Genomic DNA, 25,366 nt, shown 5'->3' with positions numbered 1-25,366 from the left:
ACAAAACCCAGCTCAAACCCAGTTTCCTTCTTGGCACACTAATTGTTTTTTGTGCAAAGACAAACCTTTCTATGAGATTGCTCTATCCTGTGTTTGGGATGTAATAATATCGACAAAATTCATGAAAGCAAAACTTTCTATTTTTTACTTGAATTTAGAAAAAAATATCTTGCTGGTTCACAGGCTCCAATCAGACACCGTCCTCTTATAGCGTTGTATTCAGATGAATAGATCATGTTATCAATTGGCTCCTGAAATTGCCTTGTTTTTCCTTATATAAAGCCTAAAAGATATTAACTCAGCCATGGTACTAAAATAAAGCCCTGGTAATCCCCTCACAAATTAATGATTGAGGATTTAATATAATTTTAAATTAATTTCTGGCAATACTAAATTTTACCTCACAACTTTTCTGCTACTGTATTCAATATAGGACAGACATGGAATGGGACATGGCCATACTCCTGGAGATAGTTTTTGTGGGGAGTGGGCATAACCGCTGAATTGTACCATTCACATTACACTACACAGTTGTGTCCATTATTCATATTACACCACACAGTTATACCACATTTAAACATTATGGGGGAAATTTACTTAAGGAAATTTGTAAAAAATAGGTGTATTTGTATTTAGAAATACACTTATTTTTGACATTTAGGGGGAAATTTACCAATATGAAAAACCTAGTTTTTCGTATTGGTTGTTTCCCTACGACTGCATACGACTGTTTAAGTCGTATGCAAAGTCGTGTTCCGGAGGGGGATTTACAAAGCAGTCAGATACGACTGCTTTGTAACCCTCCGATGGTGTAATGATTCGTATTAGCGGCCGTATATACGGCCGCTAATACGAATTATTTCTAGCAGTCTGCACGGATCAAGTCAGATCCGTGCAGGCTGCAAGGTGTAAAAAAAAATAGAAAAATAAATAAATAAAAAAAAAAAACGGCGTGGGGTCCCCCCCACAGCCATAACCAGCACCAGGCTGAAGGAGCCGGGGCCGGTAATTAAAAATCAGGGAGCCCGACAAATAGGGGTTCCCCGATTTTTAACAACCAGCCCCAGGCTCCAGGTCCGGGGCTGGTTCCCAAAATACGGGGGACAAAATGAGTAGGGGTCCCCCGTATTTTAAGAACCAGCCCCAGGCACAACCAGCCGGCAGGGTAATGTCACAGCCGGGGGACACTTATAATATAAGGTCCCGCGGCCAAAACATTCTCCCTACCGACCAGTCAGCCTGGCCAGGGGCCCTGGGGGAGTGGGGACCCCCCCAATGAAGGGGTCCCCCCCCTCCAGGACTTACCTGACCAGGCTGAAGCCTGGTGCTGTCCTCGATGCCCCTGGGCGGTGGGCATCGAGCTGATAAATGTTGTAAAAAATAGATAAACCATTGTTTTTTACTGTGGCACTACAAGTGCCAGCAAGCCTCCCCAGCAAGCTGGGACTTGGAGAACCACAAGTCCCAGCCTGCTGGGCATTAAAGGGCCCGCTGGCACTTGTAGTTCTACAGTTAAAAAAATAGTGCACAAAACACACTGACACACTTTTAAAATAAAACTTTATTACACACAAAGCCCACACATACTAATACTTACCTATCTTCTCTCCGTAGGTAGCCCTGATGTCCTGTGTCGGCGTCTTCTGGTCCTGTGTCGTCTTCTTCCTCCATGTCGACGTCGCTGTCGGCGATGGTGTCCCCGTCCGGATCCGAAGAAATCCATTTGGGAAGCTGTGGAAGGAAACCATACTCACCTGTCCCAGCGCGACGTAGTCCAGGTAAGGGTCTTTGCAAAAAAATAAACCGAAAACCCCGAAACCAAACCGGACACGACGGAGACGCACGGTGTGTTTGTTTACATCGTGCGGCTCCGCCTCCCGAATGCCGCTATTGGCCGCTAGGCCGCAAGGCGGCCAATAGCGGCATTCGGGAGGCGGAGCCGCACGATGTAAACACACCGTGCGTCTCCGTCGTGTCCGGTTTGGTTTCGGGGTTTTCGGTTTATTTTTTTGCAAAGACCCTTACCTGGACTACGTCGCGCTGGGACAGGTGAGTATGGTTTCCTTCCACAGCTTCCCAAATGGATTTCTTCGGATCCGGACGGGGACACCATCGCCGACAGCGACGTCGACATGGAGGAAGAAGACGACACAGGACCAGAAGACGCCGACACAGGACATCAGGGCTACCTACGGAGAGAAGATAGGTAAGTATTAGTATGTGTGGGCTTTGTGTGTAATAAAGTTTTATTTTAAAAGTGTGTCAGTGTGTTTTGTGCACTATTTTTTTAACTGTAGAACTACAAGTGCCAGCGGGCCCTTTAATGCCCAGCAGGCTGGGACTTGTGGTTCTCCAAGTCCCAGCTTGCTGGGGAGGCTTGCTGGCACTTGTAGTGCCACAGTAAAAAACAATGGTTTATCTATTTTTTACAACATTTATCAGCTCGATGCCCACCGCCCAGGGGCATCGAGGACAGCACCAGGCTTCAGCCTGGTCAGGTAAGTCCTGGAGGGGGGGGACCCCTTCATTGGGGGGGTCCCCACTCCCCCAGGGCCCCTGGCCAGGCTGACTGGTCGGTAGGGAGAATGTTTTGGCCGCGGGACCTTATATTATAAGTGTCCCCCGGCTGTGACATTACCCTGCCGGCTGGTTGTGCCTGGGGCTGGTTCTTAAAATACGGGGGACCCCTACTCATTTTGTCCCCCGTATTTTGGGAACCAGCCCCGGACCTGGAGCCTGGGGCTGGTTGTTAAAAATCGGGGAACCCCTATTTGTCGGGCTCCCTGATTTTTAATTACCAGCCCCGGCTCCTTCAGCCTGGTGCTGGTTATGGCTGTGGGGGGGACCCCACGCCGTTTTTTTTTTAAATTTATTTATTTTTTCTATTTTTTTACACTGTAGCCTGCACGGATCTGACTGATCCGTGCAGGCTAAAACGCAAATAGAACAGGAAAATGGTGTTCTATTTTCCTGTCGTATTTGCGTGGGTGTTTCACACCACTAAGCAGCCGTATTGTCAGTACGGCTGCTTAGTAAATCAGAAACCACCATTCTTTTGAATGGTGATTTCTGTCGTATCCTATCGATGGTGTAGGGCATTCGTATTTGTAACTACAAATACGAATGTTCCATCTTTAGGACTACGAATTGTTGTATTTTTGGGATTGTAAATCCCGAAAATACAAATTCGTAAAAAAAAGGTGTATTTCTCCCTACGAATACACCTTTTTTCTACGAATCCATTTTGGTAAATGTCCCCCCAACTATCCCGAAAATACGGCATTTCATAGTCGTATTGATGTGCTATCAATACGAATACGAATTGCCGTATTTTCGGGATAGTAAATGTCAAAAGTAAGTGTATTTCTGGATACAAATACACCTATTTTTTACAAATTTCCTTTAGTAAATTTCCCCCTATGTCACACAGTAGTGTGCCTAATACACATTATTACACACAGTAAAGCCCCTTATATAAGATATGCCACATTATGAATGTTAGGTAAAACAGTAAACTCGTTATCCACATCATGCCAGACTGCATAGCCACTTACTCAAATTACACAGTACTGTATAGCCTGTCTTTATTTAAAGAAGATGATGGCAAAAAAAAAACAAAAAAAAACAATAAGACATTTATTATTTATTGGTCACCGGCTATGTTTGCACCTTTAACTTAGCATAGTAATTATAGTTTTATTTATTTTATAGTTTAATTATTATTACTATTATTATTATTATTATTACTAATATGTTCTGAATGTCATTAAAATGGCCGCCAGAGTGGGCATAACTATAATGGGTGAAGGAACTATAATTGGTGAAGGGATGCCATTGCTATGGGGCTCAGAGGCTTAGAGGGACATGGACCCAGATTATAAAATTCCATATCAATTCCATAGATTTGTCTGTTATACATTTGGTTATGAATTGTGTGCCATTACATTTTTAATGTGGGGTCTGTGTAGTGGATGTGTAATAATGGTAAGGGGGCACTGTAATGTGTCATAAAACTCAATGTCAGGGCCATTTCTATAGTCAGATACAATGTTCTTTCCCATGGGGTGCCTGGGCCCGCGGTCAATGTCTCTTTCAGGCAGTATTCCATGCAATCTGGCCAGCTGAATGGAATGATTGTTGAAAATTTCCCACCCAAAATGGGCACCACTGATGTCGGTTGAAACAACCATGGTCAGAGATACAAGTTGTTAGTTAGGGAGGCGGACATAAGATTGTAAATTGATTATTTATTTAACAAGGCAGAATCATGCTTAATCGTAATAAGCAAGTATAGAATATACCACAGTTTATCCAGTTATCTAATGTCCAGTGATGAAGTACTTAAAGGAGATGTTCAGGTATTTATTCAGGAGTAATCAAATCTATAAAAAAAAGATTTGTCATAATTATTGGGACCAGAACCGGCCCAAGGTGCTGGATGTGATACCCATCCCTGCATGAGGAGGGAAGAGTAGAGCCAAATTACTTACTTGCCTCAAGTGATTATAATCCTAGCTTCAGCCCTGATTGGGATTGTAAACATTACAGAGAGCAAATCTGGTTCCATCCAATGTTACATTGACAAACATTTAGTGGCCTTGTGGGTTAATATCAGTCAAGTGAATTGTGTAGGGAATTCCTTATCAATATCGCTACTCCATGAGCTTTAGAAAAGTAGACACAAGGGTGTGACATGTTATAGGGTGGGATTTTCAGAATTTTTCAAATTTTGGGGAAAAAAATGTCTGAATTCTATATAATTTACACTTTTTGCTGGTGAAATGCCACATTTTGGCCTTTCGGGTTTTTATCACACCAGTTCACATCAGATGTTTTCTCATGATAAATGATACAATCGACAAAGTAAAAGGGGGACAATTTGGTAAACATTACCAAAAATAGACCCGTTTCAATCTGGTGATTTTGACAGAACCATGCACTGATCAGTGAGATCTGTGAATGGTACTGTCAAAACAAATGTGGTAAAGTGACATTTAAAAAAAAAATGGGGTACTTATGTAGTAACTGGGCTGCCGATTTTGAAATCGGGTCCATCGCATCGCATCGCACCCGACCATATCGCATGCGATGCGATGCGATGCGATGCGATGGACCCGATTTTTCCATAGGATTCAATGTTAAAATGGACTGAGTCCATTTTAACATAGAATTCAATGGGAAAAGGGGTCCTTTTCATACCCCTACTATCCAAGTGGGCATGGAGTTGGATATAAACCTGTGGCGAGCGTAGCGAGCCACCGAGCCCGAAGCGTGGCGAGCGTAGCGAGCCCCGCGAGGGGACACAGAATACCGTCCCCTCGCGGGGCTCGCTTCGCTCGCCACGCTTCGGGCTCGGTGGCTCGCTACGCTCGCCACAGGTTTATATCCAACTCCATGCCCACTTGGATAGTAGGGGTATGAAAAGGACCCCTTTTTCCCATTGAATTCCATGTTAAAATGGACTCAGTCCATTTTAACATTGAATCCTATGGAAAAATCGGGTCATCGCATCGCATCGCATGGTCGTATGCGATGCGATGCGATATCGCATCGCATCGCATCTGATTGTATGCCTTAACTTAAGGCATACAATCAAAAAATCGGCAGCCCAGATACTACATAAGTACCAAAAATGGCGTAGGGTCCACTCTCCTGAGCCAAACCAACCCCGGACTCACTGAGCTGGTCCTGGTTCCAAAAATATAGGTGACAAAAAGCTTAAGGGTCCCCCATATATCTCAAACCAGTCCTGGGCTCTTGGACCGGTCCTGGTTCCAAAAATATACTGGAGAGGCTGTATTTTGGAACCAGCACTGGGCTCTAATAGATAGCATTGTCAAGCCACATGAGGGGGACACTTTTTATACAAGGTCACCCAGCCATACCATGAGCACTGTGGCTAATCAGCCCTTCATGGGGTCCATGGGGTAGTCAGAACCCCCCATTAAAGGGGGCCCTCTGTCCAGGGCTGAAGTCTAGTTCTGTCCCCGGCGTCCCAGGGCGGTAGACGCCGGGCGGATGTGTGTAAACAAATAGTAAAAAACACGGTACTTGTTTCCTAGCACGGCCACACCGATTTGCATCGGGGTGATCGTGTCGGAAAAATCGCGTCGGTTGCATCGCATGCGACCAAATTGCATGCGATGCGACCGACGCAATCGACTCGATTTTTACATTGAATCAAATGTGAATAGGGTCCCTGGGACCCTATTTTACATTGGATTCAATGTAAAGTATTCCCCAGACCCCAAATTTTACCCCCTCAACGCCACCCCACGATTGACGCCAACCCGAAGCGTTGTGAGCGCAGCGAGCCCGCGAGGGGCGGCGGTGCGCGTCCTCCGACCTTTTCATACCCCTACTATCCATGACGCGTATAACTTCACAGGTAAACGCGTCCCCTCGCTGGGATCGCTGCGCTCGCCACGCTTCGGGCTCGGTGGCTCGCTGCGCTCGCCACACTTTATATTCTCAACTTCATGCCGACGTGGATAGTAGGGGTATGAAAAGGTCGGAGGACGCGCACCGCCGCCCCTCGCGGGCTCGCTGCGCTCGCCACGCTTCGGGTTGGCGTCAATCGTGGGGTGACGACGGGGCCATATACAATGTGAAATGGGTCATATTGGCCCATTTCACATTGTTTCCTATGTAAAATGGACTTAATCAAGTCCATCTCATCTTGTGCCATTATAATGGCACAAGACCGACGCGATGCTCCCGATTTCAATGTTAAAAATATTTTAACATTGAAGCCTATGGCAAAATCGCGGGCATCGCGTCGGTCGCGTCGGGGGCCATGTTAATGCACGCGACCGACGCGATGCCCCCGATTTTCCCTTTGCCGGCAAAATGGACCTGATTTCAAAGGAAATCGGGTCCATTGCGGGCATCGTGTACCTTAACTTTAAGGTACACGATGCCCGCGATTGTAGCCGTGCTAGGAAACAAGTACCAAAAACACATTGCTTTATACAGGAGAACTACAAGATGCCTGTGGGGCATTAATATGTCAGCTAGGTCTTGTAGTTATCCTGTATATAGGAAGTGTAAATAATGGGACACGCACCCAGAAATGTATAACTAATAGACACCCCTTTTATGGGGGGTTCTGACAACCCCTCAACCCCGTCCAGGGCTGACCAGCCACGGTGGTTTCGGTAGGGTCGGGGGACCGCGTATAAAGTGTCCCCCGGCTGCGGCATGACACCGCTGGCTGTTGGAGCCCGGTGCTGATTCCAAAATACGGGGGACACCCCGTATTTTTGTTACTCAGTATTTTTGAAACCAGGACCAGTCCAAGAGCCTGGTACTGATTTGGCTCAGGAGGGTTTTTTGTAAAAACCAATTATGACCAAAAACCACACATGTAAACTATGGCACATTTCCATGACTAAAATTTGCACATTACCATGACCCAAAATCGCCATAAATTGCATGCGAATTCCATTTGTACCCCTAAAACCGCATTCTATTACATTTGCAATTTGGACAAAAATATTGCGATTGTGAAACATGCAATTTAGTGCGGTTTTGAAACATTACCACAAATCACATCCTATTACAGTACATGTCACCCCAAGATCTGTCTTAATATCCAGCTGCTACAGAGCAGTAAGAAAGGATACATAGTTGAAGGTAAATACAGATGGAGACTCCTTTATCTTGGCTGTTTCTGCACCTAGATGGAGGTTTAGTCATGCCTAGGGGATAGCTTAGGTTGCTGAGTTTAATCACGGACAGGCGCGTTGAGGCACCACTAGATACTCAGCATACAATACACATCTCCACCACTTGGTGGCTAATGCTCCAATAATCCATTACTTTACACAGACACAACCGTGTGTGAAAGGAATAATACAGGTCATTGACAGTACCGTTTTGCAATACTGTATGAGCGTCCGAGTTCCCTAATACTGTAGCTGCATTATGAGCGTCCGAGGCACCTAATGTATATTCAGATAATGCTGTGGTGTGCAATTTGAGCGTCCGAGTGCCCTAATGTACAGTACAGTACATTCAGATAATGCAGTGCACTGCAATATGAGTGTCCGAGTACCCTAGATAAATAGACATAGTACATACTGTATACGGGTGGGATGCTGCTTGAATGCACCCGTACTATACAGAAGCACCAGCCAGGGATGTGGGCTAGCGGTGAAGGCTGCCCATAGGCGTGGTGTATTTTAGATAGCGTAAAGTGCCCACAACCTCTTTTTTTCCCATGTGTAAAATTTTGGAGGGTGTGGTACAGTATGGTATTGTGCATAGAGCTTGTCTGTCCCTATCACCCTTGTGTGTGCACTTGTGTACTGTATTAAAGTACTGTATGTACTGTATGTACTGTAGGGTATTCAGATGCTCGTTCAGCATTTCAGTAAAGTCTTAAAAATGTGTATATAACCGCGCTGTAGATAATATATAATGAGCAATGAGCTCCTATATTACAACAGTAATAAATATCAATAGGCTTTTTTAGGAGCGTTTAAAGAGAATGTGTGTGTTTGGTTGCCAGAGAAAAGAGAAATAATAATTTTAAAAACAAAGAATTTGTTTAAAATGTTTACACGGTACTTGTTTACTAGCACAGCGCCCGTCGGGTCCCATCGCATACCATAACTTAAGGTATGCGATGGGACCCGATCAGACCCGACCGACCCGATTTTTGGGGTTTAAAGACGTTTGCATACAATTTTAAAATCGGTTGCATCGCAAGCCATTACAATGGCATGCGATGCGACCGACCCGATTTTACATTGTACAGCCACCCTGATGGCTGATTACAATGTAAAATGCCCCCCAGACCCGATTTTTAATTGTATACCCACCATGATGGTTAATTATTATGTGAAATGCCCCCCCCCCCATTGTTAACGTGACGCCACGATCAACGACAACTCAAAGCGTGGCAAGCGCAGCGACCTTTTCATACCCCCTCCGACCTTTTCATACCCCCACTATCCACGTTGGCGTGGAGTTGATTTTATATAGTGTGACGAGCGCAGTGAGCCACCGAGCCCAAAGCGTGGCGAGCGCAGCGAGGGGACGCTGAATACATGTGAAGTAATACGCGGCCGCTCGCCACGCTTTGGGCTCGGCGGCTCACTGCGCTTGCCATACTATATAAAATCAAGTCCACGCTGACGTGGATAGTGGGGGTATGAAAGGGTCGGAGGACGCGTACCACCGCCCCTCGCAGGCTCACTGCGCTCGCCATGCTTCATGTACATCCAGCTGATGATGTCAGGTCTTCTGTTGGAGGTTTCCACGCTCACCAGCCACCAACACGTTTCGTGTAGACAATACACTTTTTCAAGGATAACCTATCCTGCCGGCCCCAGTGGGACAGTTCCGAGGTATGACAGCTGTACACACTTTCCCAGCTCGCAAGCAGATCCTTCAGTAGTAGTCAGTCTATTATGTTACTGTATTTTTGTTGAGAGTTTGTTTTACTTAACCCTTTGAGGGCCGAATGAATTTGTCAAAATTGGTGTGAAAATTGCTGTGGAAATTGCCAAGCAAAATATTTATTTACCATAATGACCTGTAAAGTACTTTATATAGGAAATATAATCTGTTTTTTTGCACAACATTTTTTAGTTGAATTTATATAACAAATGTGAGCGACGCTGGAATTTTTTGCGGATCTTTTGCACATCTCTCACAGAGATGTTGGCACTCAAAGGGTTAACTGACTTAAATGATAGTATACCTAATGTTTGATGTACATTTGGCTAATAAAACAGTTATCATTTCATACCACTGACATTTACCAATGCCTGAAGGAACAGGAAGACATACAAGCTCCTAGATAAAGATAGAGCCTCCTGGGACCAGATGCAACGTCTGAACCAGGACCCCCCAGGCATGTAGAACAGGGTTGCCGACTTTCAGAAAATCCTCTCCGGGAGAAGCCCGGAGAGGAATCTTTCATTACGATTTTTGGGGGCGGGGCTTAACCGTGACGTCATTAAGCCCCGCCCCCATTATGGGAAATAGACTACATAACTGATATCCATGGAGGGGGCGGGGCTAAAATGACACGATTGTGCCGTTTTAGCTCCGCCCCCTCCCCTGAGACCCGCGGATTGCGGCATATAAATGCCGCGATCGGGGGGCTCAGTGGGGGTCCCCCTGATTCCGGGAGGGTTGCCCACCCTTCCGGGGGCCGGGAGGAAGGACCCGATTTTCGGGAGACTCCCGCAAATTCCGGGAGGGTCGGCAACCCTGATGTAGAATCGTCATTGTAGACGTTGTTGTAGATGTTAGAGAGACTTTCTACCTCATAGTTCTCATCGTAGCTGCTGTGCTGTGACATTACCGGCCTCCCCATGCTGTGTGTGTTTCTATCCACCAGCTCCATACTGTATCTCTGTCTTTCCATTAGTATTTGCCCATCTCTCCCTTTGTTATGAAGTAAAATAATTGTATGCCTTAAATGGTTGTACCAAATAATGTATTCTGCTAGGTTTCATAATTGGCTCCTCCGTGTCATTATTCTGTAACAAAATTTCCCAATGGTAATGACCTCATGCATTTTAGCGATGGATGCAGGATTTCTTTGAGAAATAATCTTCAAAGGAGCAGGTAGAACAGAGTAAGACGTAATGGAAGAGAGGTTCGGTGCTAGGACTTGCCGCTCCAGGGATATTTTTGAACATTCTAAAAATATTTTAAAGGCCAGTCAAAGTGACACATGAATTTCAGATGTTCCTGTAAATGTATAAAATCTTTATAAATAGTGAATAGCTATTATATTAATATGATAATAGTATCAGCTGGGTGCCCATGCCCTCAGCGCCTGGTTTGGATAAATCTGTTAGTGGTCCCTGAATAGTTAATTTATTGTATTACTTTTAGATTATTTCTCCTACAATGATCTCACATTATACGCTAGAGTAAATGACATCATGACAAGAAGCTGAGGACACACTGGGCAAGTTTTGGACAATGCTTCAGGCTGCAGTGCTATTTTAGGAACTGTACTATGCAGAGATTCAGGTGCCCCTCAGGTCTGCAAATGCCTGTTCTGATGAGACCCCCTCTATCTCAACCCCCACTATCAGCACTTTCATTAGTGTTCTTAGCAAAAACTGCAATGTAAAGTGCTAGACTTCATTATCTGGCTTTCCTAATGTCCTTACTCTGCCATCAGGTCACACATATGCAAGGAAGGCACTTGAATATGACTCTCCAGCAGGAAAGTAGTCTATAGGCTACAATGGTTAATGTCATCTAAAGATGACATTAGCTGTAAGGGTCATTCTATAACTAGCTAAGCCTACTATATATGTTAAGAGCTTGTTAAACAGACTGCCTGCCTATTTCCATTGAGATATATTTCAGAGGCGTACCTAGATATCCGTAGGCCCCATAGCAAAAGTTCGAAAGGGCCCCTTATACCGCTTTCAGACAGCACTCTAGACCCGTATTATTGCTGTGTTCTTGTGACCCCAACACGGGTCGAGGTGCGGTCTGAAAGGGCCATCATGAGTCGAACAACATGGGAGTTCAACCCTGAACTCCCATTTTAATGACCAGGGTTGAACACTGCTCTGACCCATGTCAAGTGCAGTGTGAACGGGAGGAGGCAGCACTGTCAGCTCCAAGTTCTGCCTCCTCCAGGCGTCAGTACGGTGACTGGCTCTGTGCTGCTGAGCCCCGGCACCAGGGTCAGTATGGTTACCGGCTCTGTGCTGCTGAGCACCAACGCCAGTATGGGGACTGGCTCTGTGCTGCTGAGTGCCAAGTGTCAGTATGGGGTCCGGCACTGTGCTGCTGAGCACCGTCGCCGACGTCAATATGGGGACCGGCTCTGTGCTGCTGAGCACTGACGCCGGCGTCAATATGGTTACTGGCTCTGTGCTGCTGAGCACCGCCGCCCAGCTCCATCCTGTGTGACGCCACCGACATGGTAAAAAGCCATGTTGGTGGCGGAGCGTTTAGACCGCATATGCCGTGTCGCTCTCGGGATGGGACCCGTATCCTAATCCCGGGTGCGACATGGCATTTGCTGTCTGAAAACAGCATTATTTAGCAACTGATGGTGATAAATGTATGTAAAACATATTAGTTAGACAGCAAAGACAGCAAGGTCCCCTTCAGCTCATTGCCCCATAGCAGCTGCACCCCTTGCAGCTATTGTGGTTCGCCCTTGTATATATTGTTCTGCAAGCTGCTAATGCCATGTCCACTGGGGGTGAGCTCATTTTCCACTGATCTGCACAGGGTCGTGCCAGGTTTTTTGGCACTCTAGGCAAAACTTCTATTTACTTCTACCACCACCATACCTTCTGCATGCCAATACCGACTTTCCTGAACCTCAGGTGAAACGATGGAGGTGTCATCTTAGAAGATCAACATTCATTGTTTGCAGTACTTCAAGTTCAATAAGGACACCTCTCTCAGAGTCATCCCTAATTTTTCGCTAGTCAATTCAGGGACACCCTACAGATTTTGGAGCCAGTAGGCAGCTGCCTAATGTAGAACCGGTCCTAGCTCTGCATTGTAGATTACCAGGTGAAGAGAGGGTGTGCACAAGTGTCTGTTCAGTGTTGGGAGACATGGAGATAGCGAAGCATCTCACAGAGTGCTGCTGGACCCCCCCCCCCCCCACACACACACACACACAATGATGAGTATGGGGACATAACATAAGGCCATGTCTCTTAGTTTTGATGCGTTCCCCCTTTGGATATGCGCTCGAGGATCTGACTTTCACAGCAGAAATATTAGAATAAATATTTTATGTTATCCCTTTATAGTACAGCAGAGTTCTTCTGCCCTTTCCACATCTTCATGTCCAAACTCAGAACTTTCCATTCACCAATGACATCACACCAGTTACCTACACCTAGGCCATGAACCCAAACAATTATATTGAGAGAATGTTATAACAATCAATAAATCTGACAAGAACGTTTTGGGGAGAGAAACAAGTATCCTGTGACAAACGTTTCTAGTTATACATCTGCGGTGATAAGGCTGACATTTAATTGCAGCTAGGGTAGATTCAAAGTCAACTGTCGTTGCAATTTAGTGACAGAATATTGCAGGGGCAGCTGCGTGATCCTCATTTAATGCTAGCAAGCTAAACCTGCCTCTTAGTCTCAGGGGAAACACACATGCCGGTTCCCGGGTACATGGGTACACCACGGAATAGAAAGCCCAGGCTTGGGATGTCACTTGCACTACCAAATTAGGATAATACATTCAAATTATTTTAAAAAATAATACATTATTATTAGTGTATTGAAATGTTATTGTTATTCTTATTATTGTTGTTATTATTATAATTTTTTCTATTTTCACCACCCTGATATGTTGATAGCTAAAGAAGTATTGCAGCAGTAATGGTAATATGGCTCCGGCTTTCCCTTGGTTTGTCTGTTTTCCCCTGCGACAGGGCTTTTCTCAGTGTGATAAATAGGCCAAAGGGACAAGAAAGAAGAACTACTGTACAGTCTACTGTATAACAGAAAATATTTCATGGGGAACTTCTTTGCTGATCCATGCACGGTAGAATGTAATAATCACCACTGACACGGCTTACCTCGGGATACTACAATCCCCATTATGGCAATACTACAGGATTACTCCAGTAATAATACTAAATGGTTAGATTTGTGTTTAACATCCAAAATAAGAAAAATGGTATTTGTTTATTTGATCATTATTAAAAAAAAAAAAATAAAAAAAAAATAACAGGGACAACTATTTAAAACAGCGCTTCTCAAACTTGGGGCCAGATTCCCTAAGCTTCAAAAGTGATGCAATGGAGAGTGATAAACAGCCAGCCAATCAGCTCCTGCCTGCCATGACATTTTTCAAAGACTGTGTTTGAAAAATGTCAGACAGGAGCTGATTGGCTGGCTGTTTATCACTCTCCATTTTATCACTTTTTGAAGCTTAGAGAATCTGGCCCTAGGTCCTCAAGGCACACCAACAGTCCTGGTTTTCAGGATATTTGTGCTTGAACACAGGTTGTTTTATTACAACTTCCATCATTTTGATTTAACCATGTATTTCAAGCATAGATATCTTTGAGATCTGGACTGTTAAGGTACCGATACTTTAGATGACTTGCAATCGATGTTATGTCATCAATGATTTCTCATTTCTTATCTGTGGCAACTCCCAGACTATTAGACTAGACCAGCGGTTCTCAAACTGTGGGTCCTGACCCCAAAGTGGGTCCTGACCATCTCAGCATGGGGTCGCGACTCTATGTTGCTGACCGTCAGGCTGAAGACATTTCTAATCTTAGTCAGTGATTCAAGGTGTCTCAAAAATCTGTTGAATTGTCTGTTAAGGTCCATACACACTGGGCGACATTGAGCTGAAAGTCACTCAAAACAGCATGTTTGAGCGGCTTTCAGCTAAAAGCCGCCCAGTGTGTATGCCCTGGCGATGAGCGGCGAGTGCTGCTGTGCACTCCCGCATCATCGCCGGGAAAGCCGTTCATCTACAGGTAATAGCAGCAGTTGAGCGGCTTTGAGGATGGCTTTGCATAGCCGTCCTCTCCCCGCTGACCGCGCCAGGCAGGGGGAAATTGGCTCAGTGTGTATGCACTGAGCGGCTTTCCTCCCCAATGATGAAAGTGATCATCTCTGTCCATATATGCTGAGCATAGTCGCCCAGTGTGTATGGACCTTTAGTTTAGACTCCTCCCATCATTTTGTGCCTCCGCAATGCTGCCATGTATGTGCTGTCTGCTGACTACACATGTGATGTTATGACCTTCTGCAGGACCTCGCTGGGGTCTGGTATTTATTTTTATTGTCTGATGGGGGTCCCAGAGCAAAATAGTTTGAGGACCCCTGGATTAGACTACTAGAGGGTATATGAAACAGGTGCCATTTTAGCTCTGTGCACTTCTGCTCTGAGACTAGCAAGGCTTGGTGAATACCTGCTGAAAGCTGTGCATTGCTGTTGTGCTCTGCTTTTTTTGCCTGGCTTAACAAAGTGTATTTACAGTATCCTGTATTCTATCCTGCATTGTGTGGTGATGGACTCTGAAGAATGAAATAATCTGTGCTTCTTGTGCTGCTCCTGCAATAGTATCCACGTTGCTGCACGATTTTTTTAGCAAATCGTTCAAAAAATCATCTAATGTATGGGTCCCTTTAGAGTGCCTTAAGGACAAGGGGCAGTACGCAATAGTTCAGAAATTTCTGCGAGTCTGTCCATAGTTTTAAAGTGACAATAATTTACAAGGCAGGGTATTACATATTGCCCCACATTTGAGAAACAATTAAGGCCCATATCCTGGCCTGAACCAGGCCGGCTCCTATGCAGTGATAGGAGTCATGTGCTGCAAAAAATATAGTACTCACTTCCTGTCACTGAAACAGAGTTGGCAATTTGGTGCCACTCCTTGGTGAGTGACACACTCGGGTGTGGCATGCACCCCTGTTGTGATGCCATTGCAAACAAAGTTGTTGTTTTTTTTCTTTTTTCAGAGGTTCTGTCTTCTGTGGTTCTTGTAAAATTTGCTAAAACATAATCAGCCTTTCCATATGACCTTTCATTACATGAGACTCTTATCTAAAAATGTACAACTTATCTCTATATCTAATCCTTTCATTGCCTGCCTGTATTCACATCTACGTCAGGAGATCTGAGTGAGGCTAACTGCCATCCTTTATCTTTTCTGTACAAGAAGAAAACACTGCCACTGTACTTCTGTGTTGGCCTCCCCCATTTTATGAATGAGTTTTTTGTTTATTCTTCCCCATTTTTTATGGGTTTTTTTCTCCATTGTCAGTGATTTAGTTCTACAATAGTTGTTTACTCACTTTATCTAGTACAATTTATTGTTGTATGTACTCTAAAGGGATCCAGGTATGTGTCTAGAATATTGTCACAGAAATATTTCCTGATATTTTATAGAAATTGGACAAATTATATGCTCAGAATTACACCCTACTAGTGTACACCGTCTGTAACATCTACTTTTGTGTCTTTTTTTTTCCCTTCCTGACTCCTAATTTGTAAAGATTAGGACCCATTGGACCTCATTCAGCCCAGTTGGATGTGCATCTTGATTTATTTTATTTATTTAAGTTTCTTACAGTATATAGCGCACACATATTCTGCAGCGCTTTACAGAGTATAGTTGAACATTCACATCAGTCCCTGCCCCAGTGAAGCTTACAATCTATATTCCCTACCACATGTACACGCACACACAAACATTCTAGGGTTAATTTTGTTGGAAGCCAATTGACCTACCAGTATATTTTTGGATTGTGGGAGGAAACCGGAGTACCCGGAGGAAACCCATGCAATCACGGGGAGAATATACAAACTCTGCACAGTTAGAGCCATGGTGGGTATTGAACCCATGACCTCAGCGCTGTGAGGCAATAATGCTAACCACTACACCATCCCTGATGCCTCGTCTTGATGTGCAAAGTATCAATGTTCGATACTTTGGGGGTAATTATGACCTGATCGCTTCTACTTTTTGTAGCCCCGCGATCTCTTAGTTGCCTTCCGGTCAGAGTGAGATCCACCCCTGTGGGAATATAGGGATCTGTCTGCGTTTACCCGCAACACTTCCAGAAAATGGCGGCTGTCTGTCGATCATCCTGCGTGGGGCCACCGATGAAAAGTCATCACTGTCTTTCATCTCTGGAAGACCTCGCGCACGTGCATTACAATCTGTGTACATGCGCAGTAGTTTGATAATCGCTCAGGCTGCAAATTCTACCTGTGCACGAGCGGGTCTTTTGACACAGGATGCAGGGACAGCATCAGACTGTCAGTGGCTGTCAGTCTGATGCCAATTCGGTGGCTGGGAAGATGGTGGTGGCAGCCACCGTTTGTTAAAATGGAGTCATGTCACCGCCGCTTAGGGACAGGAAAGATATCTCTGTCCAACAGAGATTCCCTGGCCTCGGGGAGTCAGTGAATAAATGGGTAGTCTTAATGAGCCAAGTGCCCCTTATCTGCTGTCATTTTTTATGTTTCTATGATGCTACATCCCAGGAGGCAAGTTGAAGGATCACTACTGCAGCAGGAGGCATCTACTTCTAATAGATGGCTCCTGCTTAATTTACATACAGAGCTATCTCTTGTACTTCCAAGGAAGCAGCAGCGATAGTTACTCCATCCACTTCTGAATTACCCTCATTGTGAAATGTCTTTTTGTAGCAGGATGTAGGGGGTGATGGGGAACAGTTGGTTGTGTGGTCTATCATAATGCGCCCTTATGGACATGTGCTCAATGCAACTTCCTCACTTGCCTCATATTTTGCCCAGTTCATTATAACAGTGTGCATTGTATATGTTATTATGGTACTGCTTTCCTAGCACGGCGCCCACGATCTAGATTGTATGTGTGGGGCTGATATCTCAAGCATCTTATGTGTTTGTGCGGCATAAGATGCATGAGATGATGCAATCGATGCGATCAACGAGATCAACGAGATTTTTACATTGGAATCAATGTAAAAAGCCCCCAAAACCCCAATTTTAATTGCTAACCCCCCTCGTGGGTGAAATGGCCCCCCCATTGTTAACGCCACCCCACTATTGACGCCAACCCGAAGCGTGGCGAGCACAGCGAGCCCGCGAGGGGCGGCGGTATGCGTCCTCCGTCCTTTTCATACCCCCACTATCCACGTCGGCGTGGAGTTGATTTTATATAGTGTGGCGAGCGCAGCGAGCCACCGAGCCTGAAGCGTGGCTAGCGCAGCGAGCCCCGGGAGGGGACACGGAATACATGTAAAGTAGTCCGCATTGCCTCGCAGGGCTCGCTGCGCTCTCCACGCTATATAGAATCAACTCCACGCCAACGTGGATAGTGGGGGTATGAAAAGGTCGGAGGACACGTACCGCCGCCCCTCGCGGGCTCGCTGCGCTCGCCACGCTTCGGGTTGGCGTTGATAGTGCTGGTGGCGTTAACAATGATTATTGGGGGCTCACAATTTTTTATATCATGGATCTCATAGATCTCATGCATCTTATGGATGCATAAGATCCATGAGATTAAAAAATCGGGTCCATCGCGTTGATTGTATGCCTTAAGTACTTTAAACATAAGGCATACAGTCAATGAGACAGGCGCCGTGCTAGGAAAGCAGTACCGTTATTATTACTGTATGCATCTGATACTGGAGGAGGTTGTTTAAAGTGTGAATGAGAAACATGGAGATTTAAATCCACTTTACTGTTCATATTAAAATGGACAATATTTTCTAGGGGCGACTGATTGTTTGTTTCCTATTGTAATTTGTAGCAGTAAAGCTGCACAATAATAGCAATGAATGATGATCGATCACAGTCTGGAAATGGATGAAAAATGGTCTGAATCAGTTAGATACAGTAGTTTTCAAACCTGCCCAATCCTCCTGTCATTCTGCCACCTTCATCCACTGTATAGAACTCACCTCCTTGCATCTTGTAGTCCGTGTCAGACTGAGCATTATGGACCAACCAGGGAATACCATTTAGAGCACACATGTTTAGGGGTGTGGCCAGTGTTCAGAGGGGGTGTGGCCAGCTGCCACAGATTTGGCTAGCCAATAGAGAGTAAAGTATAGTAATAATGGTAGTGCATGCATGCTAATGTACCAGATTAATAATGGAGATGCATTGTAGAAAATACACCATAGTCCTGTGCAGTATACACTAAGGTAACATGATCCATAGAAGAGGAGGAAAACACACACACACCCCAAAAGGGCCCACTGCAGGTTTACCCTGTGTGCTAATCCAACCCTGCTTGTAGTGTATGAAGCCACTCCAATTATCAGGCAGACAGCTCCGGTCTCTCCATGTTGACTGATCCGCTGCCCGATTGCACCGTGTATGGCCACCTTAAGATTGTATTCCTGGAATTGTACACGATTAATATTTTTACCTGCACTCTACCACGTCTTCTGTTCTATATGTTTTCCTACCAAATGTCCAATTGTGGTTGAGACCATCATGGTTCGCAGAAATTGTAAGGAGCCAAGTTTTGACCTAAAGTTGCTTTTATTAGCAGTTGCGGGCGGAGCTGCACAGTGTTTAGGCGTCTTTGCCAGTGATGCATGTCCAAATAAATCAAATAGACTCCTTACCTTGTTCTCACTATACAGCAGCTAGCTGATGTTCTCTTTCTCTTTTCTTGCAGAGCCGTAGGAAAAACATGTCTGCTGATCAGTTATACGACCAACGCCTTCCCTGGGGAATACATCCCAACTGTGTAAGTTCATTAGACCAGGATACAGGTATGGGGTACAGCACAGGGAGGATATACACAGATAATATTGCCAATAGTCTCCTCCTGTAGGCGCTGAAAAGAGAACTACTAAGAATAAGAAAGAACATTTATTTTACATGTTATTTTTTTTGCACTTTAGGCAAAATGATCCAAAAACAGTCCCAAGTATCATTTAAAAAAATAGACCATAACTGTACAGTATATTGTATAAGTGTTCTCTGTTTCTTCTACCAAATGTTTTAATATGCTCTCCCAATGCATCCTTGCCTACTTTTGAAAACTAGTTTCAGTGAGATTTTAGTTGGTAATAGAAATTTGCACATCGCCCCATTGAGGGGGCGTGTCATGCTCCTCCCAAAGGGCGTGTCTAGTTCCATATATGGAGAGATTGTGAAAAAAGATTGTGAACGTGGCACCTAGAAGCGTGGGTGTATAATTTAAAATGACTTACTGTATATCCAAATGTAAATGAGCCCTAAAGTAGTTAGTAAGAGATTCTATACTTGTAAAAGTTCTGGGAAATAGTGCTGATGATTCAATGTAATTGTATCTGTCTCTCATTCCTTTTTTCCCAAAAAATTTAACAGTGTAATGTGGGCTAGGTGAAATGAGGGAGATTGGTAGACTAATGAGGGAGAGAGGGAGATTGCTGCTATTTCAGGGAGTCTCCTGCAAAATGCAGGAGGGTAGGCAGCTATGTCCCAATGGCTTTCTCACGCTGAGCTCCATTCGTAAGCTTAGAAAAGACCTTTCTCCAGCAAAAACAAAAATGTGTTAAACTATATTTCAAAAGCTTCTGTTGGCGATAAAGATTCAATGGGTGTCTCCATGGCTACGGTTAGAGTACCAGCCCTTATTAAATGTGCTGCTTTGTCAAAACTCTGTATATTGCATTATAATAGTGATCTCAGCTATAACATCACGGTACTTGTGAGTTATCCGGGCTGCCGATTTTTTGATTGTATGCCTTAAGTTAAGGCATACAATCAAATGCGATGCGATGCGATATCGCATCGCATCGCATCGCATGCGACCATCGGATGCGATGACCCGATTTTTCCATAGGAATCAATGTTAAAATGATTCCTATGGAAAAAGGGGTCCTTTTCATACCCCTACTATCCAAGTGGGCATGGAGTTGGATATAAACCTGTGGCGAGCGTAGCGAGCCACCGAGCCCGAAGCGTGGCGAGCGAAGCGAGCCCCGCGAGGGGACGGTATTCTGTGTCCCCTCGCGGGGCTCGCTACGCTCGCCACGCTTCGGGCTCGGTGGCTCGCTACGCTCGCCACAGGTTTATATCCAACTCCATGCCCACTTGGATAGTAGGGGTATGAAAAGGACCCTTTTTCCCATTGAATTCCATGTTAAAATGGACTCAGTCCATTTTAACATTGATTCCTATGGAAAAATCGGGTCATCGCATCGCATCGCATCCGATGGTCGCATGCGATGCGATGTCCCGATCCGACCCGATTTAAAAATCGGACGCCCGGATAACTCATAAGTACCAACATCACATTTCCCTGACCTATGACACTGACTATGGAACAGTGGTTAGCTACAATATAGCTCTATAAAAAGGATGTTTAAAAAGTCACTAATGTGCAACAGTGATCAGGGTTATGTCCCTAGAACCATAGCTGAGACTGGGCGAATGGTATCTCCTTTTAGGTCGCTTGTCTCAGTGGGCAGCACCATCGCTACCTCATGGCACCTGTATTTGGCAAATAGGGTGCATAGAATTAGAATGACACCGTGCATCCTACAAAGCTGCTCAGCTTTTGCTTGATCCTGGAAGCAAGCTGCCGCAGGGTCGCTTGCAGTGTCCTTAGGATGCTGTCCAGCTTCTCCTTGGTCTGGACAGTTCTGCCTCCTTGTTGCGACACTATTACATCACATCTTAGGGGTTCAGGATTATGACAGGCGCAGGGCACATTTTTGCCTGCTACAACATTGAACGTCCCATTAGTGATTTTACACCTGTAATTTTTTTTAAGCAATGAAAGGATATACAGGTTGAGTATCCCTTATCCAAATATCCGTTATCCAAATTATTCCGAAAACCATACATTCCAGAAAGTGGAAAAAAAAATTCTTGCTAAAAACCTACTGGGTACTTATGTAACAGCACTACTGAGGATGGGATACAGTATGTAACTGCCACTATATATGATATAAGATAAAGATTGCTTGGCATTCAAATTCAGTACCCGAGATATTACACAAATTTTGTTTCATCATGTTTTAATACCTTGATCCACTAGTGGGCTCTGAAGATTTTAGGGGCGTGACTGTAGTCCCAATATCTTGGTAAGTCTCAGTAGTCCCAATGTGCTCTATATTTTCAAGAACTAAAGATTCCTGGGGAAATGTAATAGGATGAAAGATTCAGAAAGTGAGAGATTTGGTGAGAAATCTCCACTTTTTTTAAAAGCGACAATCATTTACACTGCAAAATCACACTGGTTTTACAGTGTAAATGATTGCTGCTTTAAAAAAACTGGAGAATCTTTACCAAATCTCTCACTTTCTGAATATCTCATCCTATCAAATCTCACCCCTTGTGCATTTAGGGATGGGGCGAGGTATCCCACAAAGATGATTTCTCACAATACCAATTTCCTGTGGTGCTCTATGCATTCAGGAGATTTTGTACATGGATCAAATGGCGATGGTGGGTAGGTCACAGTTGGTAAGTTTCAAGTATCTCAATGCCTTTTTCCTGGATTATGGACCTTATTCTGGTCTGTTCGCAAGGCCGTATGCGTTCGCACGGGGCCTATATTTTCGCTTTGCGCATTTCTGTGCATGTGCATGCACTGGGTGCATGTATACACAGCGAACAAACCTTGCGATCGGAGGGCAGGGGGCGGGTGGGTGGCGGGTCGCCCCATTACCATATGGAAACGCCCAGCGTTTTATGTGTGTTCCCATGAAACCACTGGGCGCTCTCATTGTAATGAGCCGATGACGCGGGTGTGTAAAACATCCATTCGCAACCGGTGCGAACACACGCGCATTGCAAATGGTGGGCCGGCATACCACCATTCACAAGGCGGGATCTGGGTCACTCACAAGGGTGCGAATTCACATCCAATTGAATGAACCAGAATAAGAATCTATGTGTATTCCGGCTTCCTCAGGAGCAAGTATATATATAATTGTTATATTTTAATTTGTGATTTATTTTAGTTAATACATTTTTCATCGTATCATTCAGCCAACGCTGGTATTCCCTTGTTTTTCACCAGCTTTGTGGGCATGGCAGCTGCTTGAGTACCCCTAGTACTGTATTTGTGCTTCCCTCAGACTTGTCTATTAAATACGTCATATGGAAGATATAATTTGTTAAATGTCAGCTTCTAATATACTTGTCAGAAAAAAACACAATTTCATACAATTTATATTGAAGCTAACTACAAACTATTGTACTATAATATCATTAGGTCATAAGAGTTTTTATTAACTGCCAAGACAGAACTCGTGATTTTTAAGGCACTCCCCCACACCGTCTGGAAGAGTGGCCCATTCTCTTTCCTCTTGCCCACTTCCTAGAGAAGCAGGTACAGTAGGATTGTGAGATTAACAAGGGAATCTTAGCTAAAATTGGGCTAAAATATATCATTGGGTACTTATGTAGTATCTGGGCTGCCGATTTTTTGATTGTATGCCTTAAGTTAAGGCATACAATCAGATGCGATGCGATGCGATATCGCATCGCATCGCATACGACCATGCGATGCGATGCGATGACCCGATTTTTCCATAGGATTCAATGTTAAAATGGACTGAGTCCATTTTAACATGGAATTCAATGGGAAAAAGGGGTCCTTTTCATACCCCTACTATCCAAGTGGGCATGGAGTTGGATATAAACCTGTGGCGAGCGTAGCGAGCCACCGAGCCCGAAGCGTGGCGAGCGAAGCGAGCCCCGCGAGGGGACGGTATTCTGTGTCCCCTCGCGGGGCTCGCTACGCTCGCCACGCTTCGGGCTCGGTGGCTCGCTACGCTCGCCACAGGTTTATATCCAACTCCATGCCCACTTGGATAGTAGGGGTATGAAAAGGACCCCTTTTCCCATTGAATTCTATGTTAAAATGGACAGAGTCCATTTTAACATTGAATCCTATGGAAAAATCGGGTCCATCGCATCGCATCGCATCGCATCGCATGCGATATGGTCGGGTGCGATGCGATGCGATGGACCCGATTTCAAAATCGGCAGCCCAGTTACTACATAAGTACCTATCATTGTTATCATTTTAGCCCTGTCCCCTGTCGTAGATCAGGTCATTATGATGAATATATTTTCACAGGGATATTAATTAATATAATTAAGAGCAGTCCTTTTAGTGATATGAGGACATTAATATATTGCACTACTATTTTATAAATGGGGTATTTTGCATGTTATCATGATTACCTTTTAATTTGATACCCCAGGGAGGTTTGTCATTTGTCATTTATTTATTCATTGATTTATTGTATTGAATACATTTTGTGGTTTTTAATTTTCAGTTGTTTCCTATATCATTAAGCACCACATGATTTGAGTGCGTTTATTTAATTAGGAACAGTGTTAATAAAACAAAAAAGTAAATAAGTAATCATATTGCCTTTCTCTGACAGGTTCGATAATTATTCAGCAAATGTGATGGTGGACAGCAAACCAGTAAATCTTGGCTTATGGGATACAGCTGGACAGGAAGACTATGATCGTCTGAGGCCTCTATCCTACCCACAGACTGTATGTATTAAAAAATTGATTATTGGCACTACACAACCCCAGGGCGGCCGAGAGGGGGGGGAGCGGGTTCTAATTACCCGGGCCCAGGCTTGCTGGAGGGGCCCGGCGGAGCAGCAGCAGCACACACCTCTACAGCATGAGGTGTGCTGGCAGCAGCGTGAGAGCTCAGCACAGCATATGCTGTAGGTGTGTGCTGCTTCTGCTGAGGGGGGGGGGGGGGGGCGGCAATAACCACCCCCCCCCCCATTTAGAGAGTTTTTTCAACCCCCTATAAACACTTTGGGGGTGTGGCCTAATTACGGGAGGTGGCCATGCCTCCGAAGATTAGGCCACACCCAAAAAATTTACCAGGGCCCGGCATACCTCTCGGCTGCCCTGCACAACCCATGTAAATACAATGCACATTTATACTACTCCCCCCACATACACATATACCACCAACAACTTTAGTGTTCCCGTTTTCAGAGTATAGCAGCTAAAAATAATTACATTTTTGTGCCTGTGTAATTTTGTCACAAAAAGTATTATGCACTTATAAACGTATACATGTAAAGAGCAGACTCAGGCTCATTTAATGCAAATGAAAATAACAGATTTTTGCAGGGAATTAAATATTGAGTTTGTAACAAAATATGCAAGTAAATCTGAAGCTGAAAATGCATATAAACTAAAAGACCAATACACAATATAGGCAACATTGCAAGACCAATATAAAACACAAAAAGCATCCAAGAGACAGATATACACTGGCCGATAGTCAGAATGCCAGGGACCAACATACATTATTGAAAATAGGGTGGCCAATCTGGGATCGGCGGGATCCCGGCATTTTGCCCCAAAATCGCAAAATTTCAATCCCTTGATTTTGGGATTAGACTGCGCGTGCATCCTGGGATTGGGTATTTTTCAATCCCAAATCCAAGGATTGAAAAAATGCCCTGGGATTGGCCTCACTAAGGGCCTTATTCTAGTTCACTCTTTCTGACAAAATCCTTCTTAGATGGACAAAACCATGTGCACTGCAGGGGGCAGATTTAAAATGTGCAGAGAGAATTAGATTTGGGTGAGTTATTTTGTTTCTGTGCAGGGTAAATACTTGCTGCTTTATTTTTACACTGCAATATAGATCTCACTTTGAAGTAAAACCCCACCCAAATATAATTCTCTCTGCACAAGTAACATCTGCCCCACCTGCAGTGCACATGGTTTTGTCCATCTAAGAAGGATTTTGTCAGAAAGAGTGAACTAGAATAAGTCCCTAAATGAGAGTATAGCAGAAACCAATATACAATACAGAGAGCATCCAGTAGATCTATGTACAGTACAACACAGTGTGCACTCAAGAGACATAAAATATAGAGAAACTCTAATGGTGCCCACACACGCACCGATCCCGGCGGTGCAATGC

General features: G+C 44.5%; 1 protein-coding gene across 2 annotated transcripts in view; it reads left to right on the top strand.

The window, feature by feature from the left end:
- RAC2 (Rac family small GTPase 2) overlaps positions 1-25,366 on the top strand; it is an 85,991-nt gene that overhangs the window by 30,999 nt on the left and 29,626 nt on the right. For both annotated transcript variants that reach the window (XM_083156364.1, XM_083156365.1), the window contains exons 2-3: positions 19,121-19,192; positions 23,841-23,958. In XM_083156364.1, coding sequence (XP_083012490.1) covers positions 19,121-19,192; positions 23,841-23,958 — 190 coding nt within the window. The remainder of the gene's footprint in view (positions 1-19,120; positions 19,193-23,840; positions 23,959-25,366) is intronic.

The sequence above is a fragment of the Crinia signifera genome, chromosome 8, assembly GCF_055691185.1.
Source record: "Crinia signifera chromosome 8, ASM5569118v1, whole genome shotgun sequence".
Lineage (NCBI taxonomy): Eukaryota > Metazoa > Chordata > Amphibia > Anura > Myobatrachidae > Crinia > Crinia signifera.
This window is presented reverse-complemented; position numbering and strand designations above follow the sequence as displayed.